This window comes from Mauremys mutica, chromosome 2 (assembly GCF_020497125.1).
Source record: "Mauremys mutica isolate MM-2020 ecotype Southern chromosome 2, ASM2049712v1, whole genome shotgun sequence".
NCBI classification, from domain to species: domain Eukaryota; kingdom Metazoa; phylum Chordata; order Testudines; family Geoemydidae; genus Mauremys; species Mauremys mutica.
Window position 1 is genome coordinate 56,652,984 of NC_059073.1, and position 20,000 is coordinate 56,672,983.

Here is a 20,000-nt window from a genome sequence, read left to right on the forward strand (position 1 = left end):
AGGCTGTACATTGTGGCCAAGTCTGTTTTCAGAGACAAATAAACTTGGTAGAGAAATGAGCACACAGAAAGCCTAATGTTCAAAGGACAGTAAGAGTAAAGCAGCCCCCAGGAAAAGCCTATGAGTGCATGGATAAGAGAACAATATTGCAGGCTCTATAATGGAGGTTAGATGGGTATTAGCTACATGGAAGCACTAATCTAGTGGGCAAGAATGAAGTTTAAATCATCAATAACCAGGTGCTTAGCATTACTTAGGAATAAAGCAATTAGAATTCAGGGGGAATGATTATCAGATTTAACAAAGAGACCATTTAATGGTAGCTACAATATCATTACTGCTATTTAATGGTGAGGGCAACGCTAAGGAGTTAAAATGTATTGTTAGCAGGGATTAGATAGCATAGGGAAACAAGTCACAATGGTCATCATTAAAGAGTCAGTAATTGCTGCAGTTACCAGACAGTGGTATCTGATACTGTTGCTTCACCCTATACTTTCAGCAGAAAATAACTGTGCAAGCTTTGCAATGGCTGTTGAAAATGTATTTGATGGCAACCACCCTACAGGAAAAAGGCCTGGATGATGTTATCAATGTGAATTGCCACCCCAGCTTTGTCTGCTGTTTTTGAATCATACTACTTTGGGCTCAATAGCTACTGAGGGTTTTTACAATTCCTTTGCAGTCCTCTTCTCTTTCAGCCCTACTCATCCTCTTGCCCTCAATATGCTCACAATGATGCTGGCTACCTCAGCCATCCACCTATTTTATTTTCCCATTATATTCTTTGGAATTTAGTTGAAATGTACAAAAATCAACTAAACATCTGAGAACATTGCAGCAGAGAATAGGAGTAATGGGTTTGTTACAGGGAAGTGTGGATTGAGGGTACCTAAAACTCAGTACAGGAGACCTGATGAATCTCATTCTCCCGTATGTGACATGAAGAAAACAGATTGGAAAATTCACTAATTATAAAGAAATGTTTTAGCTCTGCTACCTGTCTCTTTTAAGTGGCTGTTTTAAGTGGTTTTATGGCAAACTTGAGGTGTTTCTCAGAGGAATCTGACACAGATAAACACAAACAAGATAAATGAAACAGGAAACAAGGGTTCAAAGAAGAATAGAGAACATGATTTAGGGCCCTAGTCATGAGAAAAATAAGGGCTGCTAAATCGTATTTCTCTCTTGATAAGACTTCAGAAACAACTGAAGTGCACATTACCCAGTGATGTGCACATTCTTGGAAAAAGCATGCTGTGAAAGACAGCCTCAGTCTTAAGTGATGAGCTCAGACTGTAATGATCATGACTTGAAGATCCAGTATTCATTGTAGAAGCACGTTGAAGCATGAGTCTTCTGATAGGGGGAAAAACACAAATTAAGAAGAATAGAGAATATTAAGTTTGTTAGCAGAGGATGAAAAACTATAAGTGAGACTTCTGAGCAGAAAGCTCTTCCATCTGCAGCATACTATAAAATAGGAGTGAGGTTGAAGAGTGGAAATAAGCCAGACTTGAAGTATACCCTAGGAAGTGGAACCTCCTGAAAATGACCATATATACGCTGAGCAATCATAATAATAATGCTGAAAAATTATACAGCATTTAATGTCTCTAAGGTGGTGTATTTAATTTAACACATCAATCATAAGACGGTATTTCTCATTTCAAGAAGTTCATCCTACAGGGAGTCATTTTCTGGGAATAATATCATAGAACCAGACAATCTTTCTGACACTGGGAAAATAACTGTGCCCAGATACACCTGAATATGTCTAAATTTGCTTGATCCATCTATGCAGAAAGGGAGTTAATATATTCTTCCAAGTGAAGTAATCTTTGCCAGTAAAGGTCCAGTTACAGCACTGTGTTTAATGAAATTAATAGGACCAATTTCAAGTAGTTTAGGCTCAAAATTTAGATTTTCCATAATTTAGGAAAATATTATTTTTCCCTGCCTGATGGTACAGGAAATGTTGCATGTTTAAAAATTTATTTAAAAGCATTCTGAGGGGAGTTAATAATTTCCATGCAGTGTTGAAACCAAAACAAAACAGTGTTGGGCACAAGAACCTGAAAGTGAAATTGATTATAAGTCAAGTGAAGCTGATCAGATTAGTTTCACTTTCCAGAATGAGTACAATGAAAAAAGTGAAAGACAAATGAAGACAAAAGGAAATTTTCATTTTAATTATTATAGTTTCACTAATGTAGTGTCTTAGTAATAACAGCAAGACGTTCTATAAAAATGTGCATTTTTTTATGTTGACATTGTCCCTTTAAGATCACAAAACAGACTGGCCTTTGCTGCTGAAAACATGTGTCAACCCTGTAAACATTTATGCACGTAAGCAACTATTCACATAAGCAATCCCATTAAATCAATGGGACACCTTGTGTGTATGTGTTAGCAGATCAGGACCAGGAAGAGGAAATGAGATACAAGCAAAAAATAATAAAATCTGAAATTCAGAGCATGTACAATAATTGAGGAACAGGTTGGTAACCCCCCGGGAGCTGACTTCAGGAAATCCCTCACACAGTTAGTAAGGCAGAAGCGGTATTCTGATGGCTGAAAATGCAGAAAAAGTTAGACGATTACAGCCAGTGAAGAGTCTGCTCAGAGGCAGACTCCAAGAAGGTTATGCGTAAACTTTTCCCGGCATCAAATATGGATGTGAACTGTCACCCAAAGCACAGCAGAGGAGATGTTAAAGGTGGGTTAATTAGGTGTGGAGAATAGTAATGCTGAACACATATTAGAGAACTTTTAAGGATAATGAGTACTTTTCAGTAATGAATAATTAAACTAATCTATTTTTATTTTCACTTTGACTACTACTCTATTATGTACCATTAGTGAATGAAGATTTATCTATGTACATATTTACTGGGCAACAAAAAGGGGATGCAGGGGCTTCTTAACGTATGGTTGAAGAAAAATCTAATGACAAAACTCTATTAGCCAATTTACACCGTGGAGTTAGACCATAATGAACCGATTAACCTAAAAAGATATGAGATGAAAAGGGCTGAGAATCCATCTCAATTGGTGATTCATATGTTACTGTATTAATGATTTAAATTTATCTCAAATAAAAGATGTTGTGTGGAAATTAGACAATCTGATAATTCAATTATCATAGACCAACTGGTCTGTATTACCAAACATTTCATCTATACATTAATAAGGGAATAATTTAGAGAGATATGTGAGTTTTCTGGGGCTTACTATATTTGAAGATGAGGTTGACGAAGGCCATTTAGCTAAGTTATGTAGACAAATTATATTATATCCCTGATTTCTATAAACAGAGATTAGCCACTTTTGGACATATACATTATATATAATTAAGAGGAGACTAAATGAATATATTACAGTATTTCAAAACTACTTCCGATTTGTTTTATATGCACTCTGTGTGCCAATAACTATTTGACAAAAACAGAAGGGCACTCAGCCAGAGAATCCATTGTGGAAGGAAAGCCCTTCTGACCCAATGAATAGAAAAACAAGACGCTTTGACCACCACTTAGGGAAGCAATGACATGGTCATCATCAATCAAAACAGAACTGTATAGAACAGGAGCTACTGCTACAGCTCTAGTCTGACTGACCATATTGGTGATTTGAATCAGTAGCCCTCCTGGCAAAGTAAGTTGTTTACATAAATCAAAATTTAACAACCTAAGGCAACACAAATGGAGTCACTGGGCCACTTACATGAAGGGGCCTTCCCCCACCCACTAATTTTGATGTGTAATTACTTGATTTACCTGTGCAATCAGGTATTGATTGAATACTAGAATTTGCATCTACAATGTTGCCCCTACAGTGAACTCTGCCTACAACACTGGAAACCATTTAAAAAAAATCAGGTTCCTTCTGTCAGGGTTAAACAAATTTCTATACAGAAAGCCTAATTCTGTAACCTCAGTGAAACTCTGCAAGAGTAAGTGCTTCTCAGTAAGAGTAATGGAAGCAAAATGATGTGCAGAGTCAACCGCAGCACTCTGTCTAAATCACAGCAAATGCTCAGTTACATACACAAGCCCGAATGGCATGATGAGCGTGTGTAGCGCCCATACAAATCATAGGGGGCTGCAGATGCTCAGCACCTCTCAGGATTTGGGCCTCAATGAAACAGTCAAGAAGAACTACCCCCAGTAAAAATCTGTTTCATGTCTAGTTAAACACCTTCTGAATTAGGCAACAGATTTTGATGGGTCTATTGGGTGGTTGCGTAAGGCAGGTTTTGGTGCAAATTCTACTCTGTGTTTCATAGGCTGATATGTTCAGTTTCATTTTTTCATGCCATTAAATATAAAATGTTAATCTACACTTTGTGTAAAGAAATCTCAACTCAAAATAACTAGAACAATAATATTAGATAAAATGTTATTGCAGTCAAGGCTGCCTAAGGGCTCGTCTACACAATGTATTAGTTTGCACTAGTGGAGTGTAATTTCTAGTGGGCACTAGTGTGTTGTGCACTAACTGGCCCATGAGGACCCTGCTGGTGTGTACTAAAAGTTTCCTAGTGCACATTAATGTAATCCCGTTTCAAACAGTACTACATTAACGTGCACTAGGGAACTTTTAGCGCATGCCAGCAGGGTCCACTATACAGATTGTTACACAATTTAATAAAAAGTACTACTGGAAGTTGGATTTCAATTTAATTCTTCAACTGAATTTCAGTTTTGGGAGAACCAGTGATATTACCAATTACCTACTGAAACAATCCAATAATGGGCTGAGTGTAGCCAATAGCAGTACTTTGATGCACACAGAGAAGTGATAGGAATAGGATATGAATGCACAGTATGCTGTTCTTCACAGGTGGTCGATAACTACACAATATCATTAAAATTACTCAAATAAACAATTCATCCCCTTACTGACTTACTGTTTGAACTTTGTGGAAATCCAGGCAAGGAGGATGGACCATTCATTCCAGGCAGAAGAACAGGAGGAAGGCCAGGGAGTCCTGGGTAAGCTGCTGGCAAACTGATACCATGAAGTGAACTGCTGTCCATCATGCCTGGCTGCTGTACTGTTAAGCCTAGTACATCTGTAGCCTTCTTTATACGATCCAATTCCTGCTGTGCCATCAGCTGTCTAACAGTTGTGGGAGCTAAATAATCCTTCTCCCGATCTAGCTGACTTCCTACAGTTTCTCTCACTTTTGAAATATGTTGTTTGGAAAAGATATGGTCTCTTATAGATAAACGTGCAGAATACTTCACCCCACATAGAGAACATTCTGGCTTTGTCCCATCAGGTCCACTCTGATTTATCATGAATGGCTTCCCTATGTTAATTTTGAATTTCTTTTCTTTTGCCCGGGCATTCTGGAACCAAACCTGGACCACCCGTTTGGGCAGACCAATCTCATTCCCTAGCATTTCACATTCTTGCATGGTTGGAGTCCGATAGTCACTAAAGCAAGCCTTGAGGACTTTAAGCTGGAGGTTACTCATTTGTGTTCGAAAACGTTTGTGACCTGGTCGATCACTATTTTTGGATTTAAAGGGGTTGTTAGCTCCAAATGGGTTGGGCGAACTTGGATCTGCAATGCTTGATGTTTCACTGCGATCGGCATTATCGTCGGCATCATCAGTAATGTAAAAACTTTGGTCATGATCACCATCTTTGTCACTGAAATGTACCGATGGGCTAGTTAGGGAGAAGAGAAACTTTTCATCACAATTCTCAATTGTAGGTGTGGTTGCTGTTTTTGAAAAAGAATCATTCACAAGTGTTTTTGGCTCTTTGGGAGATGATACAGGTTTCACATCCCCTGAACTACCAGTCATGTTTTCCATTTCATTGTTTCCCTCATCTCCTGTAGTGGCATCACTAATCGCAGTATTAATTGATGAAGTCTCATCAAAGTCAGTCTTATTTTGATCATACCCAGAGTCAGCAGGAGGGGCATTCAGGTTTTCTATATCCTCACTGCACTCCGCTTTGAAAGAAGAAGGGCTTAAAAGATTCTTTGGGGACATCTCTGCAGTTTTACTAACAGGGGTTGACACTGTGGAGGCTAATTCATTTTCACTTGATAGATCAATCTTTGTTAACGATAGTGACGGATAATCAAAAAATATATATTTTTGTGGACTTTCTCCTCCATCTTCAGTTGATATTAACGGACTTGGAGGCAAACTATAACCTGCCTGTTTTCCTTCATTCCAGTGCCGAGAGCGAATGTGACTTTCCAAAGCTGACTTTGCTTTAAACAGTGCTCGACAAAAAGGACATCTTTTATGTGACTGGGCTGGACCTACTGCACGGAACTGTCCTTTTCTTTCTCGGGCTCGTGTGTTCTGAAACCAGACTTGTACTACTCTCTTTTTAAGTCCCACTTCACGTGCAATATGATCTAGCATCTTTCTGGTGGGATTAGAATCTAATAGGTATTTTTCATAGAGTATTTCCAGCTGCTCTGGAGTAATGGTAGTTCTCAAGCGCTTATCACGATGTTGGTCTTCACCACTGTTTCCTCCCTCCTTTTCACTACAATTATTATCTTCTTTATCATCCAATTTTCGTTTAAGTGAGCCAGAAACTGTAGCAGGGTGGGATGTATGTGATGAGCTTGTCTGCTGGGGCATCTGAGCAAGAGAACTATTAAGCAATTGTCCAGTCATCAGAGGATTATTGGGGTCAAATATCATATAGGGCATATCCATGGGTCTTTCTAAAAACTGAGAGTGAAGAAATTGGTTTTGGGCTGCTAGGAAATGCATGTGCTGGTGCTCTTGCCAAAGTTCTAGAGTTGGAAAGGCAACTGTACATTGGTCACATTGGTATTGTAGTAACTGAGGAGGTAGACTGTTCTGTAGAGAAGTCATTGAAATTGATATAGGACTAGAAGGAACTGGTGTGGTTTGTGACGAAGAAGGAGGTCGTCCTACCATCTGTGGTTGTTTTTGCTGTTGTGGCTGAGAGACTGAGGGCTGTGGATCAGAGGAAGTTATTGGTGCAGACTGTACGGGTTTGGTGACTTGTGAGGTGGTATCAATTTGCTTAGGGGTGATGTCATTTTGCTTTGGCTTTTCTGGTGCCTCAGGTTTAGGAGAACTCTTCTCAGGCTCTGGTTTGGGTGATGGCAATAAAGGAGTACTAGAACCAGAACCAGAGCTTGCTGCTGTCGCAGTTGTACTTTTTGATGAGTCTGTTTGGCCAGAAACTGTGAAACTTTTATATAGCATTTGATCTGTGGCATCCATGGAATCTTCTGTTTGGCTTTCATCTTGAGCATCATCATCTTCATCTTTGTAACACTGTTTTTTCTGGTGTGTAATCAAATCAAAAATTCTGGGAAAAACTACGTTGCACTTTTTACATTGATATTGCATGTTGCTAGTTCGAATATAGCGCTCATTAGTGAGTTCCCTTTTTTCATTATCTTTAGTTTCTGCTTGATTTTCATAACTCTTGCGAGCTTTCTGTCGTGCATTTTGGAACCATACAACAATAACTCGAGTAGGTAGGTTAAGTACAGTTGAAAGTTGTTCAATTTCATCATCCTTTGGATAAGCATTTGTGTCAAAAAAATCTTGTAAGACCCTAAGCTGGTAGTCAGTAAACCTAGTTCTAGATGATCTCTTGCTGAAAGATGCATCAGATTTGTAATGCTCTAAAGAAGTGGGTTGAGGATCAATTCTGATATCTTCCAAGACAGTTATGGGAGGATTACTAAAGTTGTATGGGGAATCTTTATTTCTTTGTCGTTCCTTAAAAAGTGTATTACGAAACCAGTGTTTGATAACTTTTTGGGAAAGGCCAGATTTCTCAGCCATTTCTTGGATCTGTTCTTCACTTGGAGAATTGTTAATATCAAAATAAGCCCGCAAGATTTTTAACTGATCATCTGTGATTCTTGTACGTGGACGCTTGAACTGAGAATGTCGTAGGAAGTTGGGATCTAATCCTAGCTGCTGCTGACAAAGCTGAGTCAGATCTGCAGACAAAGTATCCATTGGTGGTAGTTGGAGGGCAAGCTGAGGAGGCAACGCAGGATGTTGCACTGGCTGCATCATAATTGGAGGGAAAAGCGGAAGATCTAATGAAACAGGCAGCTGTACCTGAGGTGGAGCTGAAGGTGGTGGCGGAGGTGGCGGAGGGGGTGGCGGAGGTGGAGGCGGTGGTGGTGGGGTAGGTGGAGGAGCTTGCAAAGGAGTGGGAGTTGTATTTTGCATTTTTCCACAGCTGGCCGAAGAAGGCTGTGAAGGAGTTGGAGGCAGGGGCGGGGGAGGAGGCGGGGGAGGTGGTGGTGGTGGCGGTGTTTCTGGAGAGGATGGTGAAATTGGGTAAAGCTTGTCATAAGCCTCCCTGTATTGACGGGCAAATTTCTCTAGTGCTCCGTAAGGAAAAAACTGACCATGCACGTGCTCTTGATGACTCTTCAAAATAAGAATGTTAGAAAATAGTTTACTACATGTTCCACACTCCAGTTTGTCAGTGTTTTCACCTTCACTGGTCTTACTTTTTTTCTGTACTTTTTGTCTGTTTTCATTATACTGAATAACTAGCTCAAAGCCAAAATTCTCCAGCAAAGCTTTGGCTGCATTTCCTCTAGCCCCAGAAGCTATTCTAGGTGGTGGAATGGTTGGTTCTGAGGATTTCTGCTTCTTCATATCTTTGTTCTCCTTTAGTCCTTCACTTTCATTTGTCAATTCTTGCTTTGGCTTCTCTTGTTTCTCAGAAATCTCTTCTGATTCTTTATATGATGGCATATCCTTTATCAGCTGGCAGTCTGCACTTACTAGACTATTTTGCTCCTGTTTCATTAGTTTGCTACTTTGCTGATGCTGTTTTTGTGACTGAATTTGGGGTTGTGTTGATTGATACTGTTGTGCTTGTTGCTGTAAGATTTGTAGTTGTGTTTGTCCAACATGGTGTTGAGTTTGTATCTGCTGCTTTAAATCTTCTAGCAGTGATCCTGCCATCCCTGCCATTCCAGGCATACCAAATGTGGCAGAACCAGGCAAACACAGGTCTGGGCTCAGGCTAAATTCTGTCCCAGGTATGTAGAATGGAAAAAGGAATTGAGGCTGTTGAAATTGCAGCAATGCTTCTGGTGTCATGGGAAAGTGAGGCAAAAATGCAGGGTTTAGAAACTGGGGCTGAAAGAACGCAGCTTGCTGTTGCAGTTCATGTTGTAATTGCATTTGAAGTTGTGCTGGTGACTGGGATGGATGATGTGTAGACTGAGCAGAAATTAATTCAGAAGCTTGCTTTTTATTTAATTCTTTGGCATCTAAGTGGGTATCTTTGCTGTTAACTGCTGGTAAGCTCATAGAATCTAGCATCCCTTGACTAGGGCTATTAACATTCCCTGCTACGCTATTTCCACTAGGTATAGTACCACTTGGTTCTAATTTTGCAGCCCTTGCCTTAGTCTGATGAAGCACAGATCTCATATGGATTTCCAACGTAGAACTTTGGCTATATGCAACATTACAAATGCTGCATTTGTAGGGTTTGTTATCAGTGCTGCTGTTGCTTTCTTGAGGGACAGGACTTGATGCTTCCTGCAAAACCTTTTTGAGTTTATGTAAATGAGACACTGAATTATAATGGACCAAGAGAATGTTCTTTTGAGTGAAAGATTCTTTACACACTGTACATTTATATGGGCGAGATGGATCTAGAAATTTTTCCATAGTAAAATTTGGCCCTTTTCTAAAAGGTAAGGTCCGCTTTGGTTCTGAGCCTATATCATCTGGAATAGAGCTACTATCACTTCCTACAGGACTTGCTTTACCTTCCTGGTCCATCTCATAATCTCGTTCTATTTCCTGTTCTAGTGCATGATCATCTTGTGCCATACTTTCACTTTCTGCCCAGAGTTCACCATTTACAGGTAATGATGCATATAGCTGCTGAATTTCAGCTTCATTGAGTTCAGGGTGGCCTGCTTCCAAGTGTTTTTTTAAAGCCTGGAATGTACGGAAGCTACGTTGACAAAGGCTACACATGGTAGCAGCCCGAATAGCATGATACTGGGAATGTATCTGAAGCTTCTGCATAGTCTTAAAAGCCAAGCTACAATGGTTACAACGATATTTATAGACATGGCGATCAGAAACAGATAGTTGCTGCTTCTTCTGCTGTTCGTTCAATTGATCCGGCAGTGATTCGGTGATCTTTGTATCCTTACTGCTGCTCTTATTCCATTCTGGCATTTCAGTACATTCCTTAGGTGGCTTCTGTTCCTCAATCTTAATTTCCATTCCAGTTTTTGCTTCGTCAAGCCCAGGAGTATTTTTCTCATCCATCAGACTGTCACCTGATTAAGGAAGACAGAGAAATATCTTTTAGTTATGTAACATTTGAGCATAGGCAATATTATTATTTATCACACTTATCACAGTAGTGCCTAAGGACCAACCAAAAATGGTCCGCAACTGTGCAAGATACAAACATAGACAGTCCCTGCCCCAAATTGCTAACAAACAAATAAAAGAGACAGATAAAGAGTAGGGAAAAGGGGCAAACACACAAGCAGAGTGATCAGTGTGATGGTGACAAACAGAATGTTAGTGCCACAGTATTTTTTGTTAATTCTTAGGATGGGGTTCAGTTAGCTAAACATAGAGGTGAAGGAGGGGAGGAGAAAGCAGATAGAAGGGATGCTGAGGGGGACAGGACATGGAGAGAAGAAGGTATTAAGGGGGGAGGGGTTAGGTGAAAAGACTAAGCGGGGGCTTGGAGCAGACAGCCTATTAGCACAGGGGAGAGTGTATCTGGAGTGAAAACTGAAATATGGGCTTGATCCTAAGGACCCATTCACCTGCCATTCCCATTGCCTCTAGTGAGAGTTACAGCTAGCTCATTATCTTTTAGATCATATCCTATATATTTTTAGAACAGCCAGGGGTTTATTTTCAAAATGGCCACATACAGCTGCATGCCTAATTTCTACATACAAATGACCACAGGTGTATACTAGCTCAAGTCAAGTATTTGTACAATGACACGGGCAATGTGCATCCAACTAGATATGTGCCTGTGCAAAGAGCCAAGTTCATTGCTGAGCTGTGGCATTTATAGAGGCCCATCTTTGAAAATCATGCCCTAGATGACATCTTACTATTTTTCTCCTGTTACCTCTTATTAATGTTTGTAACCAAAAACTAGTAGCGTACCAAGGAAGAATCAAGTGGTTTGCTCCAAGAATCACTCATTTAGATTCTACATGTCTGGTCTTTAGTTTGCATACCTGAATATTTCCCAGATCCTTCTGCTGTAACGGTAGCCGGTGTGTCACGCTCGGATTTCTCTGAAGGAGCTGCGGGTAATAGCATACTATTGGGCATGATCATATCTGGTACAGGTACCTTTAAAAAAGCAAGGGCACAATATTATATTCAAAGAAGAAAACACACTGTTTATCAGTGTATCACACATGGTTCAAAGCTTGTCACACGGCAAAGCCCAAGGGCTTGATTCAGTCCTGGATTGCCTGTGACCTTGGGCAAGTGACAGTCTCTTCATGCCTCAGTTTCTTACCTGTTAAATGGGATTACAGCACCTAACCCCATACATCAAAGACTGTGAGGTGCTCTGACACTATTGGAATAAGGGCCAGATAAATACACAAATCAGGGCTGAATTTTCTGTTTGGTGTCTGTTCAAGAACGAAGCACTTGGAATGTTTGCCCAAAAATCTCTTGAGCCATTACTGTGATACATGAGAGTGAAAAGAATATATACATTGCCCACTGAGAAAAATAATTCTAACCACATTAAAAATAACCTAATGGGATTCAAATCTGAAATTTTACATTTTGCATGGGCAGAGTCTGCTCAGAGAACTAATGCTGTGGTGGGGCGAGGGTGGAATGAAAAATACTGATTGCAAACATCCCATAGATGAGATTTTTAGCAAACATCCATTTCCTTTGTGATCAGGGAGATCAGATATGGACAGGGCTTGTTACTCTTAGATGGTTACTGAGACAATTTATATGAGAAAGATTAAGTTTTCCAATAGCTCCCCCACCACTAAAATTCTCTCCCAAAACCCAGAAACAAAACAACCCCCCTCCTAAACGTATACCAACATCAAGACAGGAGAAAATCATTAATATGGAGAGAAAAAAATAAATCCTGCAAGTAGAGGATTGCTCCACAGTTTCTTCAGCCTCTTATGATACACTGAACATTATAAGATTCTATTTAAAAAAAATAAAGTTTCAATCTTTTTCCAGGATGAAGATACTGTTGTGACAGTGTAAACAGATGTTTTACTGACTTCTAAACCTAGCTTTTCAGAAACCGGTCTCCACACAACCTATGGGAACAGCAAAGGCAGGATCTCACTCCTTCCTCATCCTATTCACCTAAATTAACTGAAGCCACATTGCTTTGGGGTAGCTATATACTTTTTTTCCCTGGGAATCTCTATGTATCTGGAAGGGAGATGATATGCATCCTTAACTATGGCCCCCAACTGCATCCTGTCTCTGTCCTCTCCCCAGTGAGGACCTACAAAGCATCCTCTGCAGGGTCTGAGTAGAGAAGGATATGGAGTGAAGGAGTTGCCTGGTCCTGGAACTTTGTGGGATGAGGGAGGAATCCCCTCCCTACATGTATCATGTGCCGCTGTAAGGTGCACAGTGTACACATAGCCTAAATGCTAAACACACAGCAATGTAGTTGGCCTAATTAAAAATCACAAAATTAAATAAAACAAAAATTTAAGAAGTGCAAAAGTTACATTTCCAACCTACAAAGTATTTCCTATGTGAAGGGCCAAATATTCTGGGTTGGCAGAACTGTACTTGGTACACAGCTAGGGCTAGCTGGGGATCACCTGAGCTCCTAGTATTATGTCGAGAGGTCTCAGAGTTCTTCATCCAGGCCTCCTTTTCCCTGGTCACACATAGAAATCAGGAGCAGGGTGGTCTAAAGCTGCCACACTAGCTCTATGTGTAAAGAAATCCCTAGGTGGAAAGAGGAATCCTCAGGGGGCTGAATCTGTGGGCTTTAGAGCAGCTTTCCTCATAGAAGAGGCCAAAAACAGCCAGAGCAGATGAAAGAACTGGGGTCTGTTGTTTTCTGGTTAAAGCTGTGATCCAACAACTATTATCATATAATATCATATAACGCATGCCAAAATGACATGGTATACCATGGTATACGTTATTTTTATATTTCTAGCTGAACTTAAGGAATTCATTTGAATATTATATGTTATGAAATATGTTCAGAAAATCTCATATTTTTATTAGTGTTAACTGGTATTAATACTTTGCAGTCGTACTTTTTGCCCAGGGAACTCCTACTATTTTACAAACAATCAATAAGTTAATGTTCAAGATACTCTTGTGGGATAGATATGATTACACCCAATTTAGAGATGTGCACTGAGGCACAGAAAGATGAGTGGCCTGATTTTTCAAAGTTGACTTAAATGTAAACTCCAGGGTCTCAGCATATTTGAAAATCTAGCTTCAGGGACTTGCCCTAGGGACATAAATTACTGATAAATTACAAGGTGGGTGAGGTAATATCTTTTATTGGACCAACTTCTTTTGGCAAGAGAGACAAGCTCTTGAGTTTACACAGAGCTTTTCTTCAGGCCACAGAGCTAGGAACAGAATCCAAAAGTCCTGACTCTCTGTCCCCAGCTCTGGCTACCAGAATACTAGGTCACAACAAATTCATTGTCTACATGTCTGAGTATGTTCCTGTCGAATGTGTATCAGTATTTTGAATACTTACGGTCATAAGCAGTTTCTCCACACAGTCAGGAGACACACTGTGCAAATGGGTCAAATGAAGTTGGAGATGCATTTTGTTGCTGAGGACATCCTGGCAGAGGGGGCAGCAGATAACGGGCTGCATTGAATGCTGTGACAGGACATGCATCTGGATACGATTTGGGTCCCTACTACTGTAGTTACAATAAGGACATTGATAGAACTGAAAAACAGCAAATGAAGATGCAGGGTATTAGTGTGTTTTGAATGACTCGATAGCATTGCTATTTCAATAGCATATCATCTCTGTTTTACTGTACTTTTGAGCTACCTGAGAGAGTTCTATGAGGCAATGGAATTGTTACATTTTCTTTTACCTGTTCATGTCCAAATTTATTGTCCTCAAGAGGTTTTGCTTTTTTAGATGCACCATCCTCTTCTTTTGCCTGAAGTAGCAGTTGTGTCCCTACCGCAGTGTTCACTTTTGGCTCCTTCTCTGGTGTGATTATTCCTGTTCCAAAAACATAATGTTTAAAAAACATGTTTTAAACTTAGAAGTGTTATGCTATACAAAGAGCTGTGATTATGATGCCTTATAATCTCCCACATGGTTATGCTAAATATTAAAGAAAAATGTATTTAAATAAAACAATTTGAAACCTAGCAAATACCTAGGTGAAAACACGCTTTTATCCTTGATGCAGATGCTAGAAATAAATTTTAAAATGGACTCTTCTCTCTTGTTTAGATAACCTTAGGTTGCCTTGAAAGATTAATCAATAACATGCTCTCTTCAGCATCTCAGTCTGAATTTCTCTATTACATTAAATCAAATCAACTTTCACTCAGAAATCCTTGTTTTCCAAAATAGTTAATTTTCTAACATTTAATTACCTTCTACCATTTCTAAAATGTTTGGGCAGTGAAATTATTGTGCTGCTTTGATAAGCCCTTCTTGGTTATAGTTCTGAAACTAAATATAGTGAGCCTCTAAAATATACAAAAAAAACCCAAACCCATAAACAAAAAAACCTCAACTCCAGACAACTTCCCAAAACCTACAACTCCATGCACACATTGTGGAAAACAGGATTTGAGCTAACTAAATACTAATTATATGCAAAAATCAGTCATTTTGTGTTGCTTTAAAGGTTTACATTATGAAGTTCTATACTGTGGTATTGTAATCAAAACCAAGAATATAATTATTTTCTATAGATAGTTCTACTACTAAGTATTAAATACTATATTTAATATTATGCCTGAACTAGCTGCATAACGTGGCCCAGTCGTGCACACATCAAAGAAACGAGTGCAATTCTAATTTCCCAGTCCATCAGAAAATTCTTTCCAGCATCAATTTGCCAGATAATCTCTTTTGCTAGGCTGGATATTACAACAGCATTGGGTAGGCATGTCACATACATCTCACGACAAACACAAAACCTCATTTACCAACCATTCCAATCTCATCATAGTGTGGCATCATCTGACCTTTTTTCTGCTGTTTATTATGAGTATTTCTAATTTTAACTTTCAATTTTCACCATCTTCCAGTCAATTTGCAACTAAATTATTTCCAGGGTGAGGACACTATCACTGGACAACTGGGTGCAAATACATCTTGAAATGCAATGAAGCTAAACCATTGATTGCTATCAGACCCAACGTAAATATATAGTCCAGGGGTAATCTGATTGTATGCTGTGCATGAAGATTTATCTTGATTTTTTTTCAATCCACATAAGGTTCATATAAATGAACAAATTGCACCTCATTGCACAATAACCTAGTTTTAATTTAAAAATAAGGTCATGGATGTTATGGAAACAACGTAAAGATGAACAAAGAAAATGCTTGTATTTTTCTCTGGAAAAAAACAAGAACTTTTTTCTTTCATTACATAGGCAATATAGTATTTGATATAAACAAGGCAACATTAGCGGGGAAAAGTAAAATAAAAGGACAGCTTTCAAGGTAAATAGAAAAAAAAACCAGACCCTGAGAACGATAATAAATAGTTGAATGCTGAATCATACAGAGATATTTTCCTCAGGGCATTTTTTTAAACACACAAATATATTTTATTACATATACATTAATGGTCACTTCCCCACACATTACATTTGTATTTGTTTCCTAGTGTAATTACTTAGTTTTGTGTAATTTAGACTAGTAATTCCGACATACTGCTGCTAAAATTTAAGTTTATTCCTGAAATATTTTCCTACCTTTAATGACTAATTTGTCAACAAGCTTAGTTTCTGGAACTCCATCAAATTTCCACACTGTTCACTGATCCTCTAGGCCTTACTTAGGCTAGTCAGTAAGGCCCATCTGTTTAAAGGTATGTAGGCATTGCTGTGGTCAGCACTGAAATGCCTAACCGATTTAGGAGGCCACGTTTCATTTTCAAAAGGGATTTAGGCATTGAGGTCAATGGTATTTAGGTTCCTAAGTGCCTAAATCCCTTTTGAAAATGAGATTTCGCCTCCTAAATCAGTTAGGTATTGCAATGCTGAGCGCAGCAAGGCCTATGTACTTTAAAGAGCTGGATTTAAGAGTTTTGCTTGATTAAGGGCTGAAGGATTGGGTCTTTGATGCCTAAAGGCATAATGTACATGACAACAACATAAGCCATCATTATGTTACTCGGTTTAGTTTCTGATACTCCCTAACCTATCAGAATATATGTGGGAGTACAGCATTATTATTTAAATACCTTAAATATGAGAATTATGAGAAATAAAAAAGTGACATACTCTATTAACAGAGAAAGGTTACTCTTCAAGTCTTAGAAAGATGGGTTCAAATTATTAACCTCTCTTCATTTCTAACTGTCAAAAATGTCTAACAGTTGACTGTCTCTTATCTGCATCATATGTCACTTTAAAATGTCCCATTTTAAAGATAATGGACAGATTCTCAGCTGGTGTAGATTGGTATTACTATAGGACATGGCTCATTTACACCTGCTGAGGATCTGGCCCCAAATAAATAAATAAAAAAGCATATTTTCTCCATATCATGTTATATTCATGTAGCACTTTGTTACAGGAATTTTGTGGGCAAACTCTGCTTCCAGTTATATTGGTGCAAGTGGATTAATATTGGTATGAACTGTTGGTGGAATTTAGCTGTGAGCAACACAGAGAGAGAATGCATAGTGTGTTTACATTATGCAACATTTTCTACCACTGGATATGATAACTATTTCAAGGGACCAATAACAATCATAAAACTCATATTTCTTGTTTCTATAGTTACAAGTATTGGTTTTGTAAATTTTCTTTTGTGTTTAATGTAAACCAATCCTTATAAAACACTGCATTTTGGGGTAATAAATACGTAACAAAGAACAGTCCCTTTACTATGCTAATTATATAAAATGTTAAAGCTAACCAAGGCAATTGGGGTGGGGGCAGGTCTGGATTCATTCAACCGTAAACGTTGTTGCTTTTTAAATGACCAAAGTTACATCTGGCATCAAGCAAAATAACAGTCTCAAATTTTTATGGTAAGCATTAGAAACCTAGGGCCTGATTCTCCACTGCTTTGCTCCTTGTGTAGTCATTTGCACCTGTGTAGAGTGAGTGGCAAACACTACCGGGCTAAATTAGTAGTGTTTTACACTATGCACCCACTTTTCACAAGTATAAATGACTATGCAAGGGGCAAAGCACTAGAGATTCAGCTTCTTTTAGTTCAACTGAAGTGAAGTGCCCTAACATCTGATATATACACTATGTATTTTCACTGGTGAATTCACTATTTTGACAAGTTCCCTGTGGAGTGACAGAGCAAAGACATGGGCTTATAGAATTGGCATTACCAAAAAATAGCAATTGAACACTATTAAAGGTCCTGAGGTATGCAACTCTTAGACCATTTGTATAGCTGGATATTCCACTGGCATTGTATTGTTAATATGCAATTGTAGAAAAGGACTAAATCCCGTCATTCTTTGTGTTTTAAATACACAGTTTTTGTTCTAGTGACATGCTATTTGTTGTTTTCTGGTTAACTGTGAAACACAGCCGTAATTCATTTTATAATGTAAAATACACAGCACTAGTTTAGTTGAATAATGTAATTTCAATGCATTTAGCTAAAAAACTAAGCTTAATTATAAATAAGCACTATGAAATAGACTAGTCAATGATTACCTGTCAGTTACGGAATTATTTAATTCATGTAAGATTGCTAGTACAAAAATGACATAATTCACTGCAATTCAAATGCAATCACCTACTTAATAATTCTAAAACCCTAAAATAAAAACAAGGGTCATAAAAAGATTTATGTTAATAACAATTGGGGAAAGCCTAATAAAACATGTATCCTAACAAAATAAATTCTGAAAAACCTATGAACAAAAATACTGGTTTGTTATTTATGAATCAATGTATTTCATAAAGATCGCATAACTTAAGACTTGTGATATATCAGATGATGTTACTCAACTTCAAAATAATTCTAAAATTAAAATTACCGGTACAGCATTCTAATTAGAGTAGAATGAAAGGGTAATTTTCACTGCAATAATGAAGGTTAATTTCCATCCTTCCTCATGTTTACTACCTTATTAAAAAGTGCTCCCCTTAGCCATGGCAGAGACATATTATATTTTCAATGCAAATGTATTAATCTGGATAAATTCTATATTAATTCTTGCATTGCATAGAGCTGTAATTTGGATTATAATTAATCTAAAGTGGCACTAGATTTAAATGACAATATAAATGAGGCATTAGTAGGCTTTTCTGTTCTGAATGAATATTCAACAAATATCACTTTCATTTTGCCAAGTCTCGTTCTGAAAGCTCCAGTCCTTGAGATAAGGTAAGCAATACAGCACAACATCTTACACAAACACACTGTTACTAAATAACATGTTAATCCTTTCTCCTCTAATAGATTCCATGCTAAAGAGGGGTCACACCGCTTTCCTGTCTAACTTGTTAAGATTGTGATTAATTTATTGGTTTTCCTGAGATTTCTCTTGGCAAGACTTGCAACACTCAATTCATGAGAAAGCCCAAATTAACATTCAATTATATATAAGCAGTTATTCAGTCATTAGAAATACTTGTCAGCTGAGTTGAGAATTAAGACCCTGGCATGAGTGCTACATAAGCAGAATTAATTTAGAAAATTAAACAAAAGTTTTTAAAAGGTCAGTTTAAGAGTTTACAGTATAAATTGTTTTCTGTGGTCGCTGAAAAGCATGAGGACATTTGTTTTTATATGGCTCTTACTGCAGAGACACCTTTGTAATTACTGACACTGGGGTGCACCACAGTTATGCCATTTTTGTTGTACTGCACCCAGCAGGCATCTGGGCATAGGTTTGCCCAATTAAAGTTGGCTCTTATGACAGACTAATCCTAGTGGAATCTTGAGAATTCCCCCACACTATTTCTTCCAGAGTCCATTTTCGCCGTTGGACCTTTAATACTTGTGGAGGATGGAGGAAGGTATGGAATGAGTTTGCTTTACAAAGAGTGGGCAGATAAGTCCTCTGAAGTGGATTCCGGTGCCCCCTAGGTAGAGTGAATGATAGGAAATGTATGCTTCATGTGGCTGTCTCCTTTCCCTTGAAGCATTTCCAGGATGACCCACTGATTAGACAACACGGAAAAGACCCAAGTCAGCTTAGGAGCATGGCTTTACTGTGCTGCAGACAGCTCTTTCCAAGTCAAAGAGCCAGCCAAAGGGGATATATATTTTAAACCACAACATAGTTTCTTCTTCAACATCATCTTTGTCATCAGCAGCCTTTTTGCAGTCTCTTGATCTCAAAAATAAAACAACTGAAGTGCAGCTGAGGTCTAAACTGTAACAGATATTGACCTCAACATGTCAACAAGCAAACTTAAACTAAGCTTTAATCCCTAAAGCAGTCTTCTGAATTAATTTGATATAGAAAGGGCCATCAATAAATACTTTGAATAAATCCAAAATTTTTAATATGTAGAGTGAATTACAAATATGGGCTAATTCGGGTTTAAGTATACGTGCATGTAAAATGATATTTTCTGTACAACTAAATGTCGTTATGGAGAATACAAGCTCCTTTATATGCTGCTGTCATTGGGATACAGGGAAAAGATATATGACTACCTGAAACTAATAGGCTTCAACCTGTTTCAGCATTTCTTCTGCTTCAATGAATCCAACATAATGTAACTAGGTATAGCGTGCAGCAAAAGTAGCCAATGTAATATTCATTGTGACCATAGATTTCCATCTCATACATAAAAAATATGGATGAAG

At 38.3% G+C, this 20,000-nt stretch overlaps 1 protein-coding gene across 1 annotated transcript in view; it reads right to left on the minus strand.

The window, feature by feature from the left end:
* Positions 1 to 20,000, minus strand: part of ZFHX4 (zinc finger homeobox 4) — a 175,815-nt gene that overhangs the window by 5,264 nt on the left and 150,551 nt on the right. The window contains exons 6-9 of the mRNA XM_045006312.1: positions 14,102 to 14,235; positions 13,747 to 13,947; positions 11,240 to 11,357; positions 4,913 to 10,306 (exon numbers count right to left, since the gene is read on the minus strand). Of these exons, the coding sequence (XP_044862247.1) occupies positions 4,913 to 10,306; positions 11,240 to 11,357; positions 13,747 to 13,947; positions 14,102 to 14,235 (5,847 nt within the window). The remainder of the gene's footprint in view (positions 1 to 4,912; positions 10,307 to 11,239; positions 11,358 to 13,746; positions 13,948 to 14,101; positions 14,236 to 20,000) is intronic.